Source organism: Haliotis rubra, unplaced genomic scaffold (genome assembly GCF_003918875.1).
Source record: "Haliotis rubra isolate DU_JTF1 unplaced genomic scaffold, ASM391887v1 Scf12, whole genome shotgun sequence".
Taxonomy (NCBI): Eukaryota; Metazoa; Mollusca; class Gastropoda; order Lepetellida; family Haliotidae; genus Haliotis; species Haliotis rubra.
In genome coordinates this window covers 226,986-251,298 of record NW_025765114.1, presented here as the reverse complement: position 1 = coordinate 251,298, position 24,313 = coordinate 226,986, and the positions used below count along the sequence as shown (strand labels likewise).

The following is a 24,313-nucleotide window of genomic DNA, read 5'->3' as shown; positions in this document are numbered from 1 at the left end:
GAAGCCCATTTTTGGTGTATCCCTGCCGTGATATTGCTAAAAGCTCACTCACTCACTGTTTATACTTTACCACTATACAACTGTACCCAATTTTTTTCGGTATTCCTTAGCACAGTGCATGTTAACCTAAGTTTGGTTTATTTTACCACTGTCCTGTATTTTGCAGTTTTCATGCATATGCTTTTTAAACTGGAAGTGATGTCATCAGTTTTGCTAATAAAACATGAAGTGACATCATTTAAATGAATGTGGATGTTCCTTTTTTATTTTACTATCAAGTTTAATGGCAGGTGATTCTCAGAGTGCAAATGATTTCATTAGGCAGGCAGTGCAGTTTGGCTTTCCATTGGCTGGAGGCCTGTGAAGATCCGGGGTAGAATAGGTCTACAGCAACCCATGCTTGCCACAAAAGGCAACTATGCTTGTCGTAAGAGGCGACTAACGGGATCGGGTGGTCAGGCTCGCTGACTTGGTTGACACATGTCATCGGTTCCAAATTGCGCAGATCGATGCTCATGCTGTTGATCACTGGATTGTCTGGCCCAGATTTGATTATTTACAGACCGCCGCCATGTAGCTGGAATATTGCTGAGTGCGGCTTAAAACTAAACTCACTCACTCACTCCACTGGCTGGATAGTTTGAGGTTGTTCTGTAGTTGGGATGTTTTCCAGAACCCAAAGTCTGATACCGTCTTATGTTGTCATGTCATTGAACTCTCTTTGTTAACTTGTTTACAGATTTTGAATGAAATTGCCCAACACAAGATCAAAATATATGAGTTCCCAGAGTGTGATGATGATGAAGAGAACAAACTCCAGAAAAAACTCAGGGTAAGATATTTATATATCTTAAGCAGAAGAAATGTCAGATGGAGAATTTATTGTTCTCCTTGACTCAAAGTTCAAATGAGCTTTTGTTTTTACATGTACAGGGATTGACTTGGGCCGCGATATCGTGATTTTCTCGCTTCAATTGCTATAACATCGCATTCAAATTTATCTGCAGCCTTTTAAAATCGCATCCTACTCACCTGAACGATTGGAAATAATAGTGTGTTTAAGTCTATTTTACTTTGTTGTTATTTTGTTCTGTCAAAGATAGTCCCGTTGCTTTCTACCTATTTTTAATCTTCGAAACATAACTTCCGGTATGGAACTTCAGACATCATTACACGGTGCTGTACAAAACGAGCTGCGCTGCAAGGAGTATGGTAAACTCTGAACCTCGTAGTACTCAGTTGTTTATGCACTGTACGACGCTGTACAGAGTTCGTGTTCGGAAGTTGTGTTCTGCAACATCATGCCTCCCAAAAAAGCGTCTGCTAACGAAACCATCGACTTGAAGTTGATGAACCCATTGAACACCGTAGGCCGGAAAACTGGCCAAGACTTCACAAGTCCCCAGACACCGTAGGCCGGTAAACCGGCCAGGCAGTAGTCACATCAAAATGATGTACCATATAATTTTAGGAACTTAACTAATGTATGATTCATTTATTAAATCTGTCACTTTTAACAATGTCTGAAAACACTTAATTAAACAAATTGAATAAACGGAAGAATAAAAATTACAACAGTACTCATAATAGTTGTCAAACATGCATTACAACTTACTATTTCCATCTTTTTTGTGCGATCGTGTAATGTAATTCAAGTGACATCTTGGCTTTCATCGCCTCGAACTTAGCGCTCGGACACGATGTTTAATGCTAAAATATATGCATGAAGCCTTTTTGTCACAGGTCATAACCTGGCACGATACGACCACTAAGTTCCAAAATATACGTATATGTGGTGATTTTTTGCGTAACACGTTCGGAATAGCATGATTTTGCCCAAAACTTTCATCTGAATCTAAAAGTTTTCGTTTATGAGGACGGTATCCATTGCTGTCTTATGATTGGCTGCCTTAGGTCACGTGCCTTATTTTGACCAGTCACGATCCTCATAGCAGACTGTGGCAGAAAAGCGTTATTAGAAACCAATTTTATCCAATAAAATCGCTTCTTACAACTGCAAAAATACTCTTGGCAAGGGTGCAGTGATATTGTTGGTGTTCAGAGCTTTCGAACGATACCTGCCATCATACGAATTGCCTCACATGTTATTCATACGAAGCTTCCAAAACGGAGGTATTTCCCACTGTTGTATCACGTTACCGAGCAGAAAGCCACTGGTATCGGGAAACAGACGACCATGCATATTATTTGAGAAATCTGTTTATAATAATTTTCCGATCACGTACAAAAGAAAATATAAAAGGAAAAGGTAAGGGGCATTTTTTGCTCCCTTCATGGTTTAACTGGACACTATGAATGTGTAAGCTTGCATTTTCATTAAATATTAACTTATTTACGTTGTAGTTGTATTATTTGAATAATATGATAAAAAATAAATTTCATATTTATAAACAGTAGTATTAGACCTTTTAAATGATGTATGATATGTAGTAGCAATAATGTTTTGCAAGCTGATATTTTCCTTGATAAACATAGGCTTCATCTATGACCTCAGAGTCTCTGGGAACTCGGTGTCATGGTAGTAAATGCCTCTGGTTGACTGGTGTTGAAAGACTTAAATACATATGACAATGTCCTATTTGTCGTTTATTCCTTTTCTTGTGAACGATCATGAACAGTTAAATCTCATAAGATTTGATAAAATCTCATGTTTTTGGTCCCATGTGAGATTTTATCTCATATCTTTTCTGAGCCAGGTTTATCCCTGCATGTACAGTGAAACCTGTCTAAACGGCACCCCACGGGACTGAAATAAAATGCCGGTTTAGACAGGTTGCCGGATTACACAGTGAGGATCATTTTCCAACATGGCTGCCATTTACACTCGTCAATCTCTTCATCTATATGATGCCTTTGATCTTTTGTAATTGTGGAACAAATTAAAACAATGTTGATAACAGATAGTCATTTTTTATTCAGTACATGTACTAAACATTGTTCAAATATCCAGTACAAATCAACAATTTGGCAAGAAATAGTCTGACATTTTGGCTTGACTTCCCTCACTGGTTTTTTCAAGTGCAATGTTTTCAGCAACTGCTTCAAGGTCTTGTAGGTAGGGAAGGAGCCTTGCTTCTTGAGTCGCTGCAAAATGCTTCATCTGAGTACACATCGTGAGAAGGTCCCTCATCAATAACGTTGGTTGCTCGACACTAGTTGAGTTGTTATCATCTTCGTCTTCAGAGGATGCTAGGTCAGTGTCAGGTTTACTGGTTGCCTCTGTCACTAGTTCAGCTTCCCAGTCGCTCATTTTCTGTCAGGACATCCGAGTCACAAGAAACGAAATCAGATGTGGTAACGGCGCTGTTGATGGAAGAGACCAGTGTGGCAAGAGGGATGTCGTCATCTTCGTCAAATTCCTGGTTGATTTCGCTGTCCACACTGTCGTCTGGCTGAAAGCCGCCTATGAAGAAACATTTCTTTATCGTCTCGGGTGTTGTCTCGGCCCAGGCTTTCAAAGTCCAGTTGACAGCATCAAGGACTGTAATAGCTTTCACCAGTTCATGTGCAGAGGAGGAGTCTTCAATTCTTGCTACAAGGGACTTTAAAAGATATCGCCGATATCAAGCCTTAAAAGCTCTGATGATACCCTGATGTAAAGGCTGCAACACGGACATGGTGTTGGCTGGCAAAAACATTATCTTCACATTGCTAAGTTCGACGCCATGACCATGGGAAGGAGCATTGTTCATGAACAAGGAAATCTTCCATCTTTGTTTACTCATGTGCCTGTTTATCTGCTCTAACCAATCACGATAGATTACACTGGTCATCCACGCCTTCTTGTTAGAAGCTATGTACAGGAAGCTTATCAAGGGAAAGGTTTTTTTAAAGCATCTTGGCTTCTGAGCTTTGCCTATAACCAGTGGTTTCAATTTTTCTCCTGTTGAACTGCAGCAGAACAGAATCGTGAGACGGTCTTTTGAAATTTACCACCTTTAGCAGCATCAGTCTTAGTAGCCAGTGTCTTGTCAGGTAACGCATGAAATACAAGACCTGTCTCGTCGCAATTGAAAACGTCCTCCGGTGAGTACCCATCAATTAAACTAGAAAGGCGGGACTTGAAGTCGTCTACGTCACACATGCACTTTCGCCACTAACTTTAAACTGTTTGATATTGTGTCGTGTCTTCCAAGAGGCTAGCCAACCATTAGATGCTTTAAAATCTTTAACTTCCAATTTTGCTGCAAATTGAAGAGCCTTTTCTTGCAGAATGGGACCAGATATAGGTAAATTTTTGCTGCAGGCAGTCAAAAAACCATTCATGAGTGAGAGAGTTAATCTTGTCAAATTTTCCACTATCATACAAATGTTTGGTCTGTGAATTATGGTTTTCTTCAAGTTTGGGATAAAAAATATCACTCTTTTTCAAAATGTCCGAAACAGTTTGCCTGACAATTTGATACTTAGCTGCAAGTTCTTTTTGAGAGGGCCGAGGAAGAGTATCAAAGTCATTGATGAGCTGGATTTTTTTAACAAGTGTAAACTCCAAACATGCCCGCTTAGTTGGTCTAGCCATCATGACACACCAAGTGACTGACGAGTCAATAAAACCAATGCCTATTTATTTCCCCTCTGACACATGTCACTCAAATGAAAACAGTTTATGCTTTATAAACACTGGGGGACTGCATTAACATGGTAATCCTTCGAGCGTTTGATTCACCGCGCAATCACTACTTAGGTAGTGTGCCGAGAGGAGTGTACATGTATTAGATTGCGGGACCTTGATTGGACTGCTCATACCCATGCCAGCTTAGAACGTTTGATTCACAAGCATGCCAAGAGGATTAATTAGTGTATTAGATTATGGGGCTTTGATTGGACTGCTCATACCCATGCCGGTTTAGACAGTGATAATTACAGTTAAAAATGCTTGTTGGGACCGAAAAGTCGTGCCGGAATATGGAATATACAGGTGCCGGATTAGACAATCTTTTAATGATCATAATATCGTTGTAAAATTTCGGGACCAAGATTTCTTGCCGGTTTTGACAGTATGCCGGATTAGACAGGTGCCGGTGTTGGCAGGTTTCACTGTAGTCTGTATTTTAACCGTTATATTTTCAACTTCATCCCATTACAAGCAGAAGTTTTATGAAGCTAATTTACTGAGGAAACCTGGCTTAAGATAAACAATTCTGATCTAGGACAACCATATCATTTAACCATTTCTACATTTCTTACGAATATGAACACTTGATTGCCTTATTTCCTTAAACTTGTTTCTGTTCCACAGATTTAGACATGGTCTTGTGTTGTCTTTCTTCTTGGAGGTCTGGGGCTGTGGGGTAGCCTAATGGTTAAAGCGTTGGCTCGTCACGCTGAAGACCCGGGTTCGAATCCCCACATGGGCACAATGTGTGAAGCCCATATCTGGTGTCCCCCGCCGTGATGTTGCTGGAATATTGCTAAAAGCGGCGTAAAACCAAACTCAGTCAGTCAGTCAGTCTTGGAGGTCTTTCTAAGCATTATCAATCCATAGGAGCTATCTTCCCAGACGAAAGAATGGGAACCTCATAATCTTTCCTGTGGCAAACATGAATGCATGTGTTCACTTGTCTCTTAAAATGTACTGAGTTTTCTCAGGTTTGGCTTTTCAATTTTGATATAAAAAAGGGTAAATCTAAGAGCAGCAAGTTGATCTTCAAATAGTGGTAAATTAGTGTATCCAAATGTGACACTTGCCAACAACTTTAGCTTACAGCTTTTGAGAAGTATGTGTTGTAATACAGAAAGGCCAGGAGAAAAAACTTACCTACGAAACTGTGTCCCCAACATTCAATCAAACACAGGGGAGCCAGATGTCTTTCCTTTTCTGTCTGCCCTGGTCTACCCGAACTCTCCAACCAAGGAATGTCACGGAGGAGGCTTTGTCTACTGCTCTAAAGCCTTCAGAGATCTTTTAAAAGGCCTTTCAGCCCTTGTTTGAGAAGACTGAAGATGTGCCATGAAGTCACCCAGGAAACACCTGTGGTTGGAGCTTAAGTCAAGCCAGCACTGGCGGCAACCATCACATCATCAGGGGAACACCCTGGTGCATAAGTCATGGAACGTGGCTTACCTATGGACAACAACACTGCAGCATGAACTTCATAGGCTTGTAAGTTATATCAGAGGATGCTCAGCTAACCACATGTCATGGTGGACAGCTTTGTAGGAGAGGCAGATCAGAGGCAAACCATGGATCACATGGACCACACTGACCTTGAAGTTTTATTCCTGGAATATATGTAGCAATTGTTGGACCAAGAAGAATTTGCTGCAAAGGCCGAAAGCTCCCCTTTTCAATATCATACAGAAACACAAAACTAAGTCAATATGGCTTGGGTCAATGACTGGAAAGAATATTAAAATGTGCGAAGATGTTAATTTAGACTGAGTTCTTGGCATTCAAATAAATGCAATTGGCGTAAACGTAAGTTGACATTAATTGGAAAAACAACGGTGATAAAAACATTAGCATTATCTACACTTGTACACATATTCTCTGCATTGCCTCAACCACCTAAAGAATTTGTTGATGAACTAAATTCAAATATCATTTAGTTTATTTGGAACCCCAAACCTGACAAAATTAAACAGGTCAATTTGACAAGAAGCTATGAGAATGGTGAATTGAGAATGGTAGATATAAATGTGCTTGTATCATCACTAAAGCTCAGTATCCACAAAAAAAGCATGAATAAGAATCTATACAATAGCTACTTCCCTGTAAAACTTCCTTTTCAATTGGGTGCTCATGTACTGACTTACAGACTACTGGCAAGATCTAATATACATTTGGAGTAAATAGTATAGGTCTCATTTGACAGATTTAAGAGATATTCATGCTATTCTACATGAACCAATATAGTTTAACCACCAGTGTTCAGACTCAGATTTTGTTATTGACTATTGGTTCTGTAAAGGAGTGCATAACATAAGAGACCCATGTGATGGGGCTCTCATCCTTTATAGACTTTGGGGAAAAAATCAATCTGAAGGGTACATATTTAGACAACTACCGAGTTGTTAATAACCTCCCTAAAGAATAGAAAATTGTGATAGACAATTCTAATTCTATATGTATCTATGATCTTAGAATTAATAACTTCCAAACTCCAAACAATGATGCAGACATATTAAGCTACATGATTTTCAATATAGATTTTTTGCATCGCATTATATACACTAAAATGGAAATGTGTAAGATGAAGTTAATCGACATGAGTGTCTGCAAAAGATGTAATAACGAAATTGAATCGATTGCCCATGACTATTTTGAATGTCCACTGGTTGGTCTGTTTTCGTATGAACTTGAACACTTTTGAGGCAACATTTGTGTTATGAGATTCAGCTAAATGTCAAATCGATCCTATTTGGTATCCAGGGGACCAGAAACTTGGAACTGGTGAACCACATTCTTTCACACACGCACACACACACTGTATTAGAAATAAACCTTTGTCTTTAAAAACCCTTCATTGTTACCTTGAAATATGTTTTCTAACTTGAAAGATGTGTTGCCAGAATGAAAAACCAACCAAATGAAGGTATGAGCAACAGGCACAATGGTACAATGTAATTTCTACTGGACTATATAGGCTGTATTAGAAATTAGTCTTTGTCCTTAAAATCCTTTATCGCTACCTTGAAAGAAACGTTGCCAGAATAAAAAACCAACCAAATGAATGTATAGCAAATGGCAACCACTACTTACATCATGGGCTATGTGTCATGACTCTTTAACATGTACAAAGTAGGATCTTGGTGTAGTAATTTACAATTGTACCTAGTCTTGGCTGGGAAAAGACATTCATATATTCTATCGTTTCTAAGGATACAGCAGATCACCTAAGGAAGCTTCAACAAGAAATGTTCAAGGGAGATAAATGCACCTTAGATACAGATAAAATATTGAATCAGCTTCATGTGCAACTGAAAGAACAGACAAACTTACTATCAAGGACAAGTAAGCTGTGGCAAATGTTCATGGACTTTGTTTCCATTGTAAGGATGTTTATAAGAGCAGAGCGCACTGGGAATTGGCAATTACATCTGAAAACAACAGAAGGCATGTTACCCCTGTTTGCAGCATCTGGACACAACAACTATGCCAAATTCTGCAGATTGTATCTTCAGGATTGTCTTGGTCTGTGCTCTTGCCTGAAAATACCTATGGAAGCAGGTCTGTTTACAATCCGAAGAAACCCAAAGCAATTCTGGAGTGGCACTTGGAGTGACATGGTCATAGAGCAATGTCTAATGAGAGAAGGCAAAACTCAGGGAGGCTTAATTCAGCAAAATGGCTGCTCTCTTCCCATATTGTGGCTCAGTACACAGATGCTCTGTGACTGATGACCAACACTTCTTCACTGATTGCTGACCACCACAGAGATATGAACCCAGGCCTGATAAGACAAGATTTTGCTGATATGCAAACATTCCTTTCGTTCCTGAGGAGTCACAACCCTTTCAAGGCAGCTCCAAAACATCAGCTTAGAAATATTGCAAGTGAAGTTGTTGCAGCAGACAGAGTGAATCTTGATGAAGCATTTCAGATTGGAAAAAAGATACAATCAAATATGATGCAGATGACATTTGGAAATGCTGTGTTGAAGAAGGCATCACAAGTTGTCACAGTTGCCACAGTTGCCACCATGAAGAAGAGTGTCCACCTATCAGATGGAGCACGGCTGAGGATGTCATCAATGTAGCTCTATCAGCGATTACTATGAATAACTCTTGTGAGTGGTTCTCCATCTCAAGATGTCTTCTCATTTGAACTTGCAGCAGTGTCACCAGCTCTCTCCCATGATGATGGATCCATAAAAAATATGCCCAAAGTCTGCCCTGGCCAGATGTCTGCTTACACATTACCACAAAGAAGAAGCACATACAACAACACCAGGCGTAGTCATTGATGGATGTGCACTTCTCCAGCATACACCATGGGTACCACTGCTGACATATGCAAGACCTATGTTGATAGTGTCATACACAGGACAACACAGAATCTTCCTTGTTGTGTAGCGTTTGACACATGAAAACGAGACCACCAAGGAGCCTGAGCAGAGGAGGAGAAAAATTAAAAAGATACCTTCACCAGACATAATAGTGAAGAACACAACTCCAGTCCCTCAAGATAAAGCAAGTTTCCTGTCAAACTAGCAGAATAAGCAGGCTTTAATCAACCTCCTTGCAGAACATCTGGAATACCTGAATACCTGTTGAACATGCAGGTGGAGAGGGCGATGCTGATGTTGTTGTTGCCTAGGCAAGCTGTCACAATGTCCGAAAGCACAGATGAAGTGGTTGTTTATGTGGATGACACAGATGTCTAGGTGCTACTGATCTATCACAGTAAACCAGCACCCAATCTATTCATGAAGTCAAAGAATCAACTTATATCTATAAACATGTGTAAACAAAGTCTTGTGGTTGACATGTGTAAACTTCTGCCTTTCGTCCAGGTTGCAATACCACTTCCGCTATGTTCAGCCTTGGAAAGGTGACGCCACTTCAAGCTTCTCCAATCAGCAGACTCACTTAAAGATTAAGCATCCATTTTCGGAAACGTCAGCCTCCAAAGACATGATCCATTTAGCAGGTGAAAGATTTGTCAGTGCTTTGTATAACACTGTTGATGAGGGACACAGCCTTGATGTACTGAGGTATTTGTTTGCTGTATCCACAAGATTTGTACCTGTGGAGAGAATGCCACCAACAAGCAGAGCATGTTACTTCCACTCTCTTCATGTGCATCACCAGCCCAGGTGTCTACATGGATTCACCTCAAAACTGTGTTGGATATGCATGAATATGGATTCCAGACTGTGGATGGCACCATCGTTGCAACAATCACAGATAAACCACAATCTTCTCATGGACATTAGTTGTGCTTGCTCAACTTCAAGACAATGTTCCACTCTTCAAGACAGTTGTTCAAAGAAAAGAATTCCCTGTAGTATTCATTGCAAGTGTAAGGGTTACTGCTTAAACCCATCACCACTGCCTTGTGATGAGGTTATTGATGAAGATTAATGTGGACTGCCTTGGACACTTGTATAGATTTTGCATTGCGATTATGTTATTTCATCTCTGGATATCTTCAACTGATGGTATGCATGTTCTGATGACTGAAGAACTACTGAGTGCTATGAAAAAGAGGTTAGTTATAAAGTGGAATGACACTGTCCAAAAATATTCAGTGTATTAAGAGATTGCCAAACTCATTCAAACGTTGCAACGTCAATGAATGTTTCTTATTGAATGAAAGCGCAGGTTAATGAACTATAGTAGAAAATAATTGAAACCATCAACCTTGAGATTCATGACCTCATTATATACAGTAGAATCAATAGAAGCTGACCCTCTTGAATTTGATGTGGCAGCCATTTTGAATTCAAGAGGATCGACATCGGTACATAATTAAAATATTTTAAATTTGTATAAAGGAAGGCTACTTTAGAAATGAAAATACAAACCATTATGAGGATAAACCAGAAATTTATTATGAACTATGTAGCCATGACAAGCCCATTCCTGCTGAAATGTTGGTTAAAAGACAACAGACCTCACCCCTAAAACCATGCACAAAAATATATTTCCCAAACCTTAATTTTCTTTGAGTTTTTTATGCTGAGCAATAACACTCTTCTGGTCAGCTTAAACATAAATTTTAAAGCTTTCATTGCTACCTTGAAAGATATGTTGCCTGGATGAAAAAAACCCAATCTAATGAACTTATGAGCATACGGCTAGAGTTAATGACAGCATGGACTGATGTCCCGTGACTTATCAACATGTACAATACTGTATGATGTATGTTTTTCCTTATCCTGACTCATGCTCTTTTGCTTGTCTTCTTCTTCTTGCTAACATAGTGGAACACTTGTATCTCCTTATTTGAAGCTCCCTTCAAAATAAAATCACTAATTGGTACTCACCACGAAGTTGCTCCCCTTTGTTTCCCCTGGCGGAAAGGTGTCGCCACCCTCTGGCCATGTGCTCCACTCTCCTTCTTCACCAGTGAGCAGGATGTGAGAGCCTTGTGTCTCCTTACACACCATATCCTTTGATAATCTTTTAGTTTTACCTCTCATAGGTTACTATAGAGGTATAGCTAGTATCCTTTACTATTTGTATTGATTAATTATCGTGATTTCTACTGTTTATTCACGGTATTCGCGGATTGTTCAGCTAGCTTTACGCTGATGAAAATCTGTACGATTTGTAGATTACGCTTTTCTGCCTCCCATCCACATGTAATATGCCCTAGTTGTTCTACTGCGCTTAATTCACGCTTGCAGTTACTGCATTAATTTATCTCATTCTGCATTTAATAAATATCATCTTTTATGCTTTAAGACGCGGCTGCAGATAGATCACGCAAACAAGGGCAAAACATGGCAGAGAGTCCAGATATTCCATCCAGTCAGCTGCTAGCGATCGAATCTCTCTCCCGCCTGGTGTTCTGCTAGAGACCCCTTCGTAGAGGAACGCGGGACGCAGTCCGTTACTCGAAGAAACGACCGCCTCCCCAGACATCCCGGCCATTGCAGACCAAGTCTAAGAGGGCCTCATCGCCGCCTCAACGCAGATTGAGGGACACTCCAGGGCAGCGCAGACTTCCAAAGGGAAATCTATTTAAGACAGCAAGAACTTTTCAGCCGAGATCGCTCCAGCAGCAGAATTGGGCCTCTACGATGATCAGCCGATAATCATCCCCGACTTACGGCAGAAGAAGCGACCGTGTCAGCGACTGTGACTTCTGCAGAGATCACCATGCAGCCTGATGCTCTCTACACCGACGCCAGACGCCATTGATGTGAACCCCATCGCAGAAAAGACGCCGACCACTTCGGCCACAGATCATCCCAGAAGACATGATGCGGCAGATTATGAACATCATGGAGGACCACTACAAACCGCGCAAGCAGGGTCCGAAGTTTTCGCTGAAGGCTCCAACGTGACAGCACCCCAGAGGCACCCCCGGCCAACGTAGCAGCTAAGACGATGTCACCTTCGCAAGGAAGTCCCGCACCACCTTGACGAAGGACCTAGATGTACAGCTTCGCAAGGCCTTCGCTAAGGCGGAGAGATCATCACCATCTTCGATTTCATCTCTAGATATGGACTCAGACCATCAGACATCACGGAGGCCTTCGCGAAGGTCATATCATCGATCCCTCGACCGACGTTAAATGAAGCTTCGCTGAAGGCATTCGCTGGCGACATATGATTCCAGATCCTCATCATCTAGAAGAACATCGAGGGACTGCCGGAAGAGCTTCGCGGGCTATCAACATTCACCTCACAAGTCTCCCGGAGAAGATCATCCCATAGACGATCTCCACTTCGCTCATCACCAGGTCGATCACCCGCCAGATCTCCACATAGAGCGCGACAAGTCAACTAGATCGCCACAAACCTCATCAGATATACAGACAGCTACACGCAGTCCCCAAGAGCATCTACAATTTGTTAATGATGATGGTTTTGAGGATGATGGAGGAATCATATTTTCTGATGCAGAGATACGGTATTGGATGGTCAATAACCTAGATCTCACATCACCATCTAAAAGTGGCAATACAGCGCAGACGATTTGATGAAGGAAGATGATCCAGATGCAATCACTCTACCCCGATCGATCCCGACATGCAGTGCCACAGAATCTAGATGCAGCTTTCCAGAAAGCTACTTAAAGTTCAGACACCACATCTGCCCAACTTTCAAGCCAAGAAGTTCTCCACGATAACATGGACTCCTTCTACAAGGCCCAGGACATCGATGAGAACTATAAGATCATCAGCCATGTAAAGAACAAGATTTACAAGATGGATGATCGCAAGTTGGCTCATATAGAAACCATGACGAGACGATGTTCTTTGGGTTAAATAGATCTAGGACGATCAATGAGACTCTTATTACTAGATTCCGGATTCCACGACGGAAGATGATAGAATGATTTATTCTGCCTTACTTATGCAAAAGAAAGATCAGCAGTTTTAACGGATCATCTTACATCTGTTTCAGCAGCACTGACCTTAGCTCGTCGCCAAGGCCTCCTCAGCCCTGTAATTGGGGAGAACTTTACAGCCCCACTTTATACAGCCCCGTGGTCGACAACATCCATCTTTGACGGAGAAATCGACAAAGTCGCCAAGGAAGTCTCTAAGGATTCCAGGGAAGTCCTTATGATTAGATCGATGGACACACTAGCCAGCTGCCATTCGGCCAGACTTCACAAAGATACTCAGGCAGATCTAAGTTCACGGGCCTACAAAGAGCAAGAGACAGGAAGATAGCCAGCTCTAGAGGTAAAGATTCTTTTCGGTCACCCATATGGCAACTATAGAGGAGGATCAGGAAGAGGCAGGACACCCAGAGGTTCCCGCAATTATAGACGCTGAAACACAGGTTCGAACGACTGGAGTCTTCCACCCCAGCCGCTCCAGTACAGCCAGCTCAAGTGGGTGGACGCCTCCAACTACACTGGGAAAACTGGGGAATATTGCAAGACCCTTACGCCTCCAACATTCTTCAACACGGATTTCAGATCCCTCTACAGGCCAAGCCTCCGCTGACAATCAAACCCCCAAGTTCGATTTACAAGCTAAACAACTACCAAAGATAAGAGAGGCTGTTTCATCACTCCTATCCAAACAGGCCATAGAAGTAATAGATCAAGCAAACGCCGAACCAGGTTTCTACTCCCCAGTTTTCCTAGTTCCCAAGAAAAACTCCACGGAGAAATACAGACTCATCTACAACATGAGCTTTTTCAACAAGAACTATCTACGAAAACCACCGGTTTTTCAAGATGATACATTTACCTCAGTTACGCCAGATGATTCGGCCCTATGGACTACATGGGCAGCATAGATCTACAGGATGCCTACCTGCACATCCCCATTCATCCCGATTCCAGGAAATACCCACGATTTACTCTAGAAGGGCTACATTACCAGTGGAAAGTACTCCCATTCGAATATCATCAGCCCCTGGCTATTCACGAGGATAACTAAACCGATTATCAAATTTCTACATCGTCAAGGGCTACACGCGAGCGCTTTTACTCGACGACGGATACAAGTAGATCAAGATCCACCGCGCGTCTCAAACTACAGTTAAATTACATCATAAAGCTACTAACACAACTAGGTTGGTTAGTAAACTTCACGCAAGTCGGACCTAGTACCATCGCAAGACCTGCAGTGCCTAGGTATTCGATTCATCACAAATCGCGAACCGTATTATGGTACCAGAAGACCGTTGGCTCAAGATACAGCAGACCATTCCACCAGCTCTACTCTCTCCGCTACCACTGCGCACAATGGCAGAGCCTACTAGGTCTTCTCACATCAGCCCAAGACATGACTGTCACAGGCAGATTACAGTTACGCCCCTACAGGTCCTCATCAACGACATCTCAACGATGTACAACCATTCAGTCTACCGAAACATCTCAGACCGCGATCTACTATGGTGGACCAAGAAATCGAATGTCTGCGAAGGGATTTGTTTAGCAGAGCAGGAATACAAAACCCATCTGTATGTAGACGCTATCACTCCAAGGTTGGGGAGCTCATCTCACCAACCACACGATATCAGGATTATGGAATCAGCAAGAATGCAAACTCCATATAAACAGTCTAGAAATGAAAGCTGTAATCAACGCCATTCTACATTGGAGCACATTTCTACAAAATGCGCACTTAATGATCCATACAGACAATTCGACAGTGGCGTTCTACATAAACAAGCAAGGCTCAACGAGATCGATGAACCTTTTGAACCTAAGCTTTCAACTGTTCGATTTAATACAAGATCTAAATCATGTCAGACAGTGCACATTGTCACCAACAGTATGGACTAGGGCCTGCCCAGCAAATGTGTTTAAACAAGAGAGGATATTCCTGCCAGGGCTGCAAAAGCAGTCACGCTTTGCCTTTAATACGCTACAGGAAATCAACTCGCCTAACTACTGCCGGCCACGTGGTTTCCCATACTAATTCAAGAAATCGGTCAACCAACACTTATCCTCACACCAAACAAGTGCGGCACAGTTTTCAAAATTATGCAACAAAGAAAGGGTTTACAGCAAGAGAGGCTTCACAACCTCAAGTGGCAGACTATTTGTGTTACCTACGCCAAAACAAACATTTAAAAGGTTCAACGATATCAACATATCTTGCCGCTTAGTTCTGTAATCACCATGAGAACGGGTGTCAAATTGACAAGATCTCCAGAGTTACTGGCCTTACTACGAAGCTTTTCGATTGGAGGACCAAAAGCGGAAGTTCCACGCCCAGCTTGGGATCTGAATGTAGTGTTACAACACCTCACGAAAGTGAGGTCTATGAACCTTGGAATCGACAAACTTTGAATTTCTCTCACAGAAAACACTGTTTCTGCTATCGCTAGCCACAGCAGCAAGAATGTCTGAAATTCACGCTCTGGATTACGAGAGGATACAGTTTGATGACAATCATAACACAGCGCACCTCGGATTAAGATGGGATTTCATCGCGAAAAATCAACTGCCAGGTCAACCAGACAGATTATTCCACATCCGGCGCTTATCCTCTATTCTCGGATCACAAGATACACAAGACCTATCACTGTGTCCGTAAGAGCCAAAGTTTATTTTTAATTACGACGATCCAAAACAAGGAGAAGATTTCTCAAACGCTTATTCATCCCCTTATCGCCGCCACTTAATCAAACAGAAGTGTCACGGACCACAATATCTATTTGGATAAGGACTGTCATTCTCCGTGCCTACAAGGCAGCAGGCTTGGACCCACCAACAGCATCAAATCCACATGAGATCAGGGCACTGGCCTCTACCCTCGCCTCTACACGGTAACTGTTCCTTGAACACGATTATGGAAGGATGCTATTGGAAATCTAACATGGTATTTGCTAATCACTACCTGAGAGACATCACTACAGAAGATGTCTCTGGCATTCACCATTTCGACCACTGGTCCTCGCCAGCAACTGACAGTCCCTTGTAGGCTTAAAATATTATCCTCACAAGATTAATATGTATTTTATACATACTCATCTAGCTTATAACTCTCACGGAGTTTTAGGGCTATGTATATATGTTCAGCTTAAGTATTCAACCTTAAGCATATACTTTGGTATAGTCAATTTCAGTGCCTCTATCAGAGTCACCTATATATATATATATAATTTATATGTATTGTTCAATATATTCATAATGTAATTCCCCTTTAATGGCTTTATATAACCTATGGTTTTCTTTATACAGGAAACATCCTAAATCTAAGCCTTCATGAAGTTCCCGTGAGGGGATATTACAGTATATCTATACAAAATCACTAATTATAAATCCAAAGTATTCTGTTACCCACCTCCCTCCGTAGGATGCTACAAGCAAAAAGAGCATGAGTCAGGATAAGGAAAAATATGTAATTTTTAGAGTAAAATTGATATTTTATACTTATCCTGACTCATGAGGTTAGCCCTCCCATCCTCCCCACATAACACTTTGGATTTCCCTGTAAGTTCAAGTGTTGGGCTCGCTAAATCAGGAGAGAGTGGAGCACATGGCCAGAGGGTGGCGACACCTTTCCCGCCAGGGGAAACAAAGGGGAGCAACTCGTGGTGAGTACCAATTAGTGATTTTATTTTGAAGGGAGCTTCAAATAAGGAGATACAAGTGTTCCACTATGTTCGCAAGAAGAAGAAGACAAGCAAAAGAGCATGAGTCAGGATAAGTATAAAATATCAATTTTACTCTAAAAATTACATTTTTGCTATATTTTACTTGGCCATTGGTCTTCACTTCAGCTGTGTAAAGATGGAATCTTTTTTCAGATTGACAATTTAGATCATATGTTTGTTTCAAACAAATTGAAAGAATACAGAATTGCATTTTTCTGAAGAATTTGTTTTCGTAAAACATGTTGCAAAGAGGTTGGTGTGTGGTTATGCTTTGTCTAAACAATCGAATAGAATAATACTATGATGCCTTTTCAGGAATTTGTGTTACATCAGCAAAGCTACTGACACATCAGCGAGATACAATACATATTTACATAAATTCATTGTTTTAAGTATCTTCACATTTGTTTAAGAGATATATAGTACTTAGAATAAAGGATGTACAGGCTCTCTTAGTTTTCACAATTGGAACTTTGTAGCGGCGGCCTGAAGGGAGGAGGTTCTATTCCGAATTTAAGTAGTGAGTACGGTCAGATATAATTTTGACAGCTTGATTCACGATTTGTCGCTCATATATTGATGATAAACATTCAAATTTGACTCCAGCGATTTTACTTGCAGTGTTAACAATTTTGTCTATTTTAGATTTGAGATGAACTGAGAGAGACCCGTACCAACAATGAAGGAAAAGTTAAAATACTCTGAATAAATGCTACATAAAAAGATGACATCACAGATGGGTTAACATTAAAAGATCTCTGTTTACGCATGACATGAAGACGTTGTTGACACTTTTTGTATAGGGCTTCAGTGTTAGAGTTCCAGTTCAGCTTAGAGTCGATGAAGGTTCCCAGATACTTATACTCCAACACTGGCTCAACACATTCACCGTTGATTATCACTGGAAGCATTTCTGTTGGCTTACTCCTGTGCTTGCAAGATTCACCTGAATGGATCAGGTGATCTGGCTTGGTGACTTAGTTTGAGTGAATTTCCAATCACAAACTTCACAATCAAGTCACAATGCCTGAGTGCAGTGATAGACTACAAACCAATAGTTTTTTAAAGGCATAAAATTATAACGTTGCCAAAGACACAAGTTGGATTCTCCTTGTGGATACAAGGTATGAACAGGGATAAATCTACCTGCGCATCCTGCATAATATTACGCTTGAAAATTTCAAAGGATGCACAAATAGTTTACATGTGTGTCCCTGTCAATGCATACATATTCACTAATCATGTTATCAGTAAATAAACTATAATGCTTTAAAATTGTTTCAAGTCCTTTTTAAACCATTCGACACCACAGGCCGACGTCACGTGTCCCCAGACACCGGAGGCCGGAAGACTAGCCAGGCAGTAGTCACTTCAAAATCATGTATAATTTTAGCAACCTACCTGACATATGATTTGTGTTGATTAAATCTATCGCTGTTTGAATTGAAAACACTTATTATCCCCTGTAACCTGTTTTGTGTGTCCGTCAGTCCGTGCAAATTCGTTTTTTTCTGGAGCGGAACATAAAAACCGTTCAAATATTTCTTCACAAAACTTGGCTCATTGATAGGTCTGGTGGTGTACTGGTGCCTTTTGGTAGTTTTGGATTTCTGAATAAAACAATTTTTTGCGTTTCGTGGTATTTTTCCTTATCCTGACTCATGCTCTTTTGCTTGTCTTCTTCTTCTTGCTAACATAGTGGAACACTTGTATCTCCCTAATTGAAGCTCCCTTCAATTTAAAATCACTAATTAGTATTCACCACGAAGTTACCTCCTTTCCACAAGCTGAACGAGGGCTTCACCTCTACCCATGTGCCTCTCTCTCCTTCTTCGCCCAGTGAGCTGGACGAGAGCTTCTGTGTCTCCCGACACACTATATCCTTTGAATTATATTTAGTTAGTTACCTCAGATAGACATCTATAGAGGTTTAGCTAGTATCCTTCAACGATTATATATTGATATTTAGTCGCTTTTTTACAGTTTATTCAATGGACGCCGCGGTTTGTTTCAGTGGATTACGCTGATGAAAATTCTGTACTATTGCAGATTACGCTTTTTATGCTGCTGCTGATCCGCCTTTAATATGATGTACGGCCATGTTTATTATATTCACATTGCAGTTGCGTACTAATTTATCCAATTCTACCTTTTATTAATATTTACTTTGGCGCTTGGCACGCACAGCAGATAGGTCGCGTGATGCAGAGTCTAGTATGACTGATACACGGAACCCTCGCCAGTCTACTGCTGTTGGTCGAATTCTCCCGCGGTGGTGTTCCGCTAGAGTGGTGGAGAGGTGTGGACGAGTCCGCCATCTCCAAGAAGCATCCTGCTTCCCCAGACATCCCATCGCCGCAGCAGAAGACTAGAGGGTTTTTCTACTACATCTCAACAACCGGTGACCGCTCCCATCGAAGTTTTGGGCCTGTATGATGATCAGCCGGTCATCATACCGATGTACATCAAAGATTGACCGATGTCGCACAGATCAGCATGCAGCCTGATGTACCAACGAGATATGCGATGATCGCCCTGAGGGTCCCATCATTACCAACACTCAACGCAGACGCCGCGACACCCAGGGCAGCGCCGACCTCTGAGGGAAAATCAACTAAGTCTACTAGGACTTTTCAACCGAGATTGTTCCAGCCGATGACCTGACCTCTACGATGATCAGCTGATCATCATCCCCGACGCACGCCACAAGAAACGACCGGTGACAGCTACAACGACATCAGCAGAGATCACCATGCAGCCTGATGCCTCTACACTGATGTCGGACGATTTTCCGTGGACCCTCCATTAACACCGCAGATAAAGCACCGATTTAATTCGCCGCAGACCATCCCAGAAGACATGATGCGACAAATTATGAACATCATGGAGGACCAATATCGCGTAGCAGGGTCCGAAGTTTCGCTGGAAGGCTCCAACGACAGCACCCCAGAGGCACCCCCGCCAACGAAAGCAGCCAGGACGATGTCACCTTCGCTAAGGAAGTCACGGACCACCTTGACGAAGGACCTAGATGTACAGCCTTCGCTAAGGCCTTCGCTAAGGCGAAAGGACCTAGATGTACAGCCTTCTTCGGCTAAGGCGAAAGAACCTAGATACAGCCTTCGCAAGGACTTCGCTAAGGCAGGATAGATCATCACCTTTGGCGCGTTTCATCCCTAGATGTGGACTCGACCATCAGACATCACGGAAGCCTTCGCTGAAGGTCATATCGCCGCTCCTCCGACCGACGCAGAGGAAGCTTCGCTAAGGCATGCGCCAAGGACACCTGAATCCAGATCATCATCATCTAGAAGGACATCGAGGGACTATACAAGAGCTTCGCTAAACTATCAACGCTCCTCACAAGTCTCCAGAAGATCAACCCATAGACAAGTTGATCATCGATATCAAGTATAAGAACTACAATCGATATTGGTTCTGTTGAATCCATGACGAGACGATGTTCGCTGGCCTAAATAGATCTAGAACGATCAATTAGACACTTATCACCAGACTTCGTGAACACTACTTCTGAATATGATAAGATGATCCATGCCCTATTTTAGGCAAGCGCCACGATCCCACATCCTGTTAAACACAGAGGCTGTTCACGGCAAGCCATATATATATTTTATATATATATATATATACTAATCGGGTTTTGATTCGACACCTTCGCTGATGGTCGCTAAGGCTAAGTGGCTCCAAGTCTACTTCACCCAGAAGATCTAGAAGGGATACTTCGAGAACTTCAAGTCTCCGGCGCTCACCGAGGAAGTCTCCTCCAAGGTTTCCATATACTCAGCCACTCGCCATATATAGCTACTGCCAGTCCGTTTCAAGACGCCGCGATAAGTTGATTATCAACTGTATGCCAGATGCCGCCTATAAGCTTCCACGCTAAGATAATTGCTCAGGCTATTTACAACACAGAACGCCGCTGTATTATTAGTCAACGACATTTCATAGATCTTCACAGAAATCAACTATTCCGTGATAAATTGCTAATATACAATCCCTCGACGACGATACGATTATCTACATGCGACTATTACGCATATCTGCAGACAATTCAATATCGAAATTGAACAGCAGCCTTGTTACAGCCAGTATAACTCTTTAATCGCCAAAGTTTCTGAGAAGAAATATGTACAACAAGTTCAACGTTAATTCTACAATTATGACGATACATTCATGTATACAGTCTACAAGCTCACAACTTGCAAGTTGTTTATACCCTTATATATAAGGAAGTCGGAATTATATTCAAAACTGAAATTATTTTCACGACAACCAGGAAAATAACCTACCCAGCATAAAATTACAGAGCTGAGAGATATTTCATACCGGAGGTTTCGCTGTTACCATTAACCCTCAAACACGGGTCACCGGATAACTTCGAAGCTACGGTGAAGACCGACGCTTATGCTAATATCAACTAATTTACAAGAATTTATTCAAGGTGGGTTTTTTCCCGCTACACCGTGACATCACAGCTGGTATTATACAGAATCAAAATGCCTTGTTCTGATTGGACCATGAGGGACAACGACTCTACACAGAGGTCGCATCTCTATTCACAGTTCAAGACTTACGCCACAAGTGACAACTATATATCAGTGAACGAAAGCAAGCCTCATTACAGTCCAGTTAACCTGAACATTCATGATTAGACTGCCTTCTTTAGTTAGAGACCTCCCCTGTCAAGTTAAGACGAGGGATCGGCAGTCAGGCGATTTTACATAAAGTTCAACGAGGACAGACACACCTGGTTGTGCACCTACATCGCCAAGGACTTCGCGAGCTTAATTACCTAGACGAAAGATACAAGTGGATCTAAATCCACAGCGCTTCAGACTACAGCTGAATTTCATCAAGTTTAATTAACACAACTAGATGGTTAGTAAACCTACTAAACTTCTGTTTGGAGAATAAACGGAAATTTCACGCCAACCTGGGATATGAATATAGTGTTCCAACACCTCACAAGTGAGGTTTATGAACACGCTTGATGACATACTTGGACCCCATGATACGATGATTCTATCAAGATGGCCAGCAAGAGCACTGTAAATTTATCTCCACCAAACCAAACAGGAGGAAAAAATGCAACAGATTATTTCCTCTATCATCAACTTACGCAGAGTGAAGTCTCATGTACTATATCTCCATTTGGATCAGAACTGTCATACTACGTGCATATGCGGATGGACCTATTCCGACCCTCCATGAGCTTAATACTCATGATATTATAGCTTAACTTCTACAATTGTTCTACACAAATGTGATTGAAATAATGGAGGGTTTATTTCTGAACTGATATGGTGGTTGCAAACCATTATCTGAGAGATATCACCACCGAGGACGCCTCAGGTATACACCAATTGATCCCATGGTCCTCGCGACAACAGCTGACAGTTTCTCGAGAAGATAAGTCAATCTAACAGATTTTACTTATCTTATAACAATACTAAATAGCTTCATGCTATATATAATTTACTTAAGTTCCTTTTATCATCACAGTACTATGATTATTACATCATACAATATATAAGTTAACAACTCTACAGAGTTTGTTATTATATATATTTACCTTAAGTTATTCATATCTTAAGAGTAATACTATGGTTACATGATAAATGCATTAGCTAACAAACTCTACAGAGTTTTTATTATTTTATACATAGCTTAAGTTAATTAAGCTAACAAACTCTAACGGAGTTTTACTATTATATAGGTAACTTAAGCTAATTATACCTTAAGCATAGTACTATACTCATATTATTAAAATATATTGGCTAACAAACTCTAAGGAGTTTTGCTATTATATAGGTAGCTTAAGCTTATTCATATCTTAAGCTTAGTACTATGTTTATATCATATAAGTAGATTAGCTAACAAACTCTAAAGAGTTTTTGCTATTTGGCTTAAGTATCATCATATTTCTAAGCAATATGGTTATATTATAACATGTATTAGCTAACAAACTCTACAGAGTTTTAGCTATTATATATGTAACTTAAGCTTATTCATATCTTAAGCTTAGTACTATGTTTATATCATATAGGTATATTAGCTATCAAAACTCTAAAAGAGGGTTTTGCTATTATATATTTCGCTTAAGTTTCATCATATTTTAAGCTTTATGGTTACATTATAACATGTATTAGCTAACAAACTCTACGGAGTTCTTGCTATTATATATGTAGCTTAAGTTTTCCTTCATAAGCTCAATACTAGGTTTATATCATAGCTAACAAACTCTAAAGGGTTGTTTTCGCTTATTATACAATTAGCTTAAGTTTTCATCATATCTTAAGCAGTATGTTTACATTATAAAGCAGATAGCTAACAAAACTCGACGGAGTTTTGTTATTATATATATATAGCTTAAGTTTCATCATAACTTAAGCTCAGTACTATGTTTTAACATAAAAAGTATATTAGTTAATAAACTCTAAGGAGTTTATTTTGCTATATACATTTAGCTTAAGTCTAATCTTATCTTAAGCTTAGTACTATGGTTACACTATAAACATATTAGCTAATAAACTCTACAGAGTTTTTGGCTATTATATATGTAGCTTAAGTTAATAATATCTTAAGCACAATACTATACTCATATTGTAAAATATATTAGCTAACAAACTCTACGGAGTTTTGCTATTATATATGTAGCTTAAGTTCATTATATCTTAAGCACACTACTATACTCATATTGTAAAATATATTAGCTAACAAACCCTACAGAGTTTTGTTATATATATGTAGCTTAAGTTAATTATATCTTAAGCTCAGTACTATACTAATATTATAAATATATATTAGCTAACAAACTCTACAGAGTTTGGCTATTATATATGTAGCTTAAGTTAATTATAGCTTAAGCACAGTACTATACTCATATTATAAAAATATATTAGCTAACAAACTCTACAGAGTTTGGCTATTATATATGTAGCTTAAGTTAATTATAGCTTAAGCACAGTACTATACTCATATTATAAAAATATATTAGCTAACAAACTCTACAGAGTTTTTGCTATTATATATGTAGCTAAAGCTTATTCATATCTTAAGCTCAGCATTATATCTATATCATATAAGTATATTAACTAACAAACTCTAAAGAGTTTGCTATTATATAATTAGCTTAAGTTTAATCATATCTTAAGCTTAGTACTATGTTATATCTTAAAGTATTTTAGCTAACAAACTCTAAGGAGTTTATACTAAGATATTAACAAGCTTAAGTCTATTAGTCTTAAGCATTGTATTAATGTTATATATACTTTATCATAATAAGTACATGGTAATAACCTTTATATGGCAGCTGATAAGTTAGCAGCAGGAATTCATCAGTTCAGTGCCTTTATGAAGTTCCCATAGGGTTATTACAATCATCACAGTTCAAATCACTAATTATTAAAAATCCAAAGTATTAGATATTCCCACCTCCGCTCCTCAGGGATGCTACAAGCAAGAGCATGAGTCAGGATAAGGAAAAATATGTATTTTTGGAGTAAAATTGATATTTTATACTTATCCTGACTCATGAGGTCAGCCCTCCCATCCTCCCCAAATAACACTTTGGATTTCCTGTAAA

General features: G+C 40.3%; 1 protein-coding gene across 5 annotated transcripts in view; it reads left to right on the top strand.

Moving 5' to 3' along the window:
* Positions 1 to 24,313, top strand: part of LOC124262070 (septin-7-like) — a 191,339-nt gene that overhangs the window by 95,734 nt on the left and 71,292 nt on the right. For all 5 annotated transcript variants that reach the window (XM_046696531.1, XM_046696513.1, XM_046696521.1 and 2 more), the window contains one exon: positions 740 to 832. In XM_046696531.1, the coding sequence (XP_046552487.1) occupies positions 740 to 832 (93 nt within the window). The remainder of the gene's footprint in view (positions 1 to 739; positions 833 to 24,313) is intronic.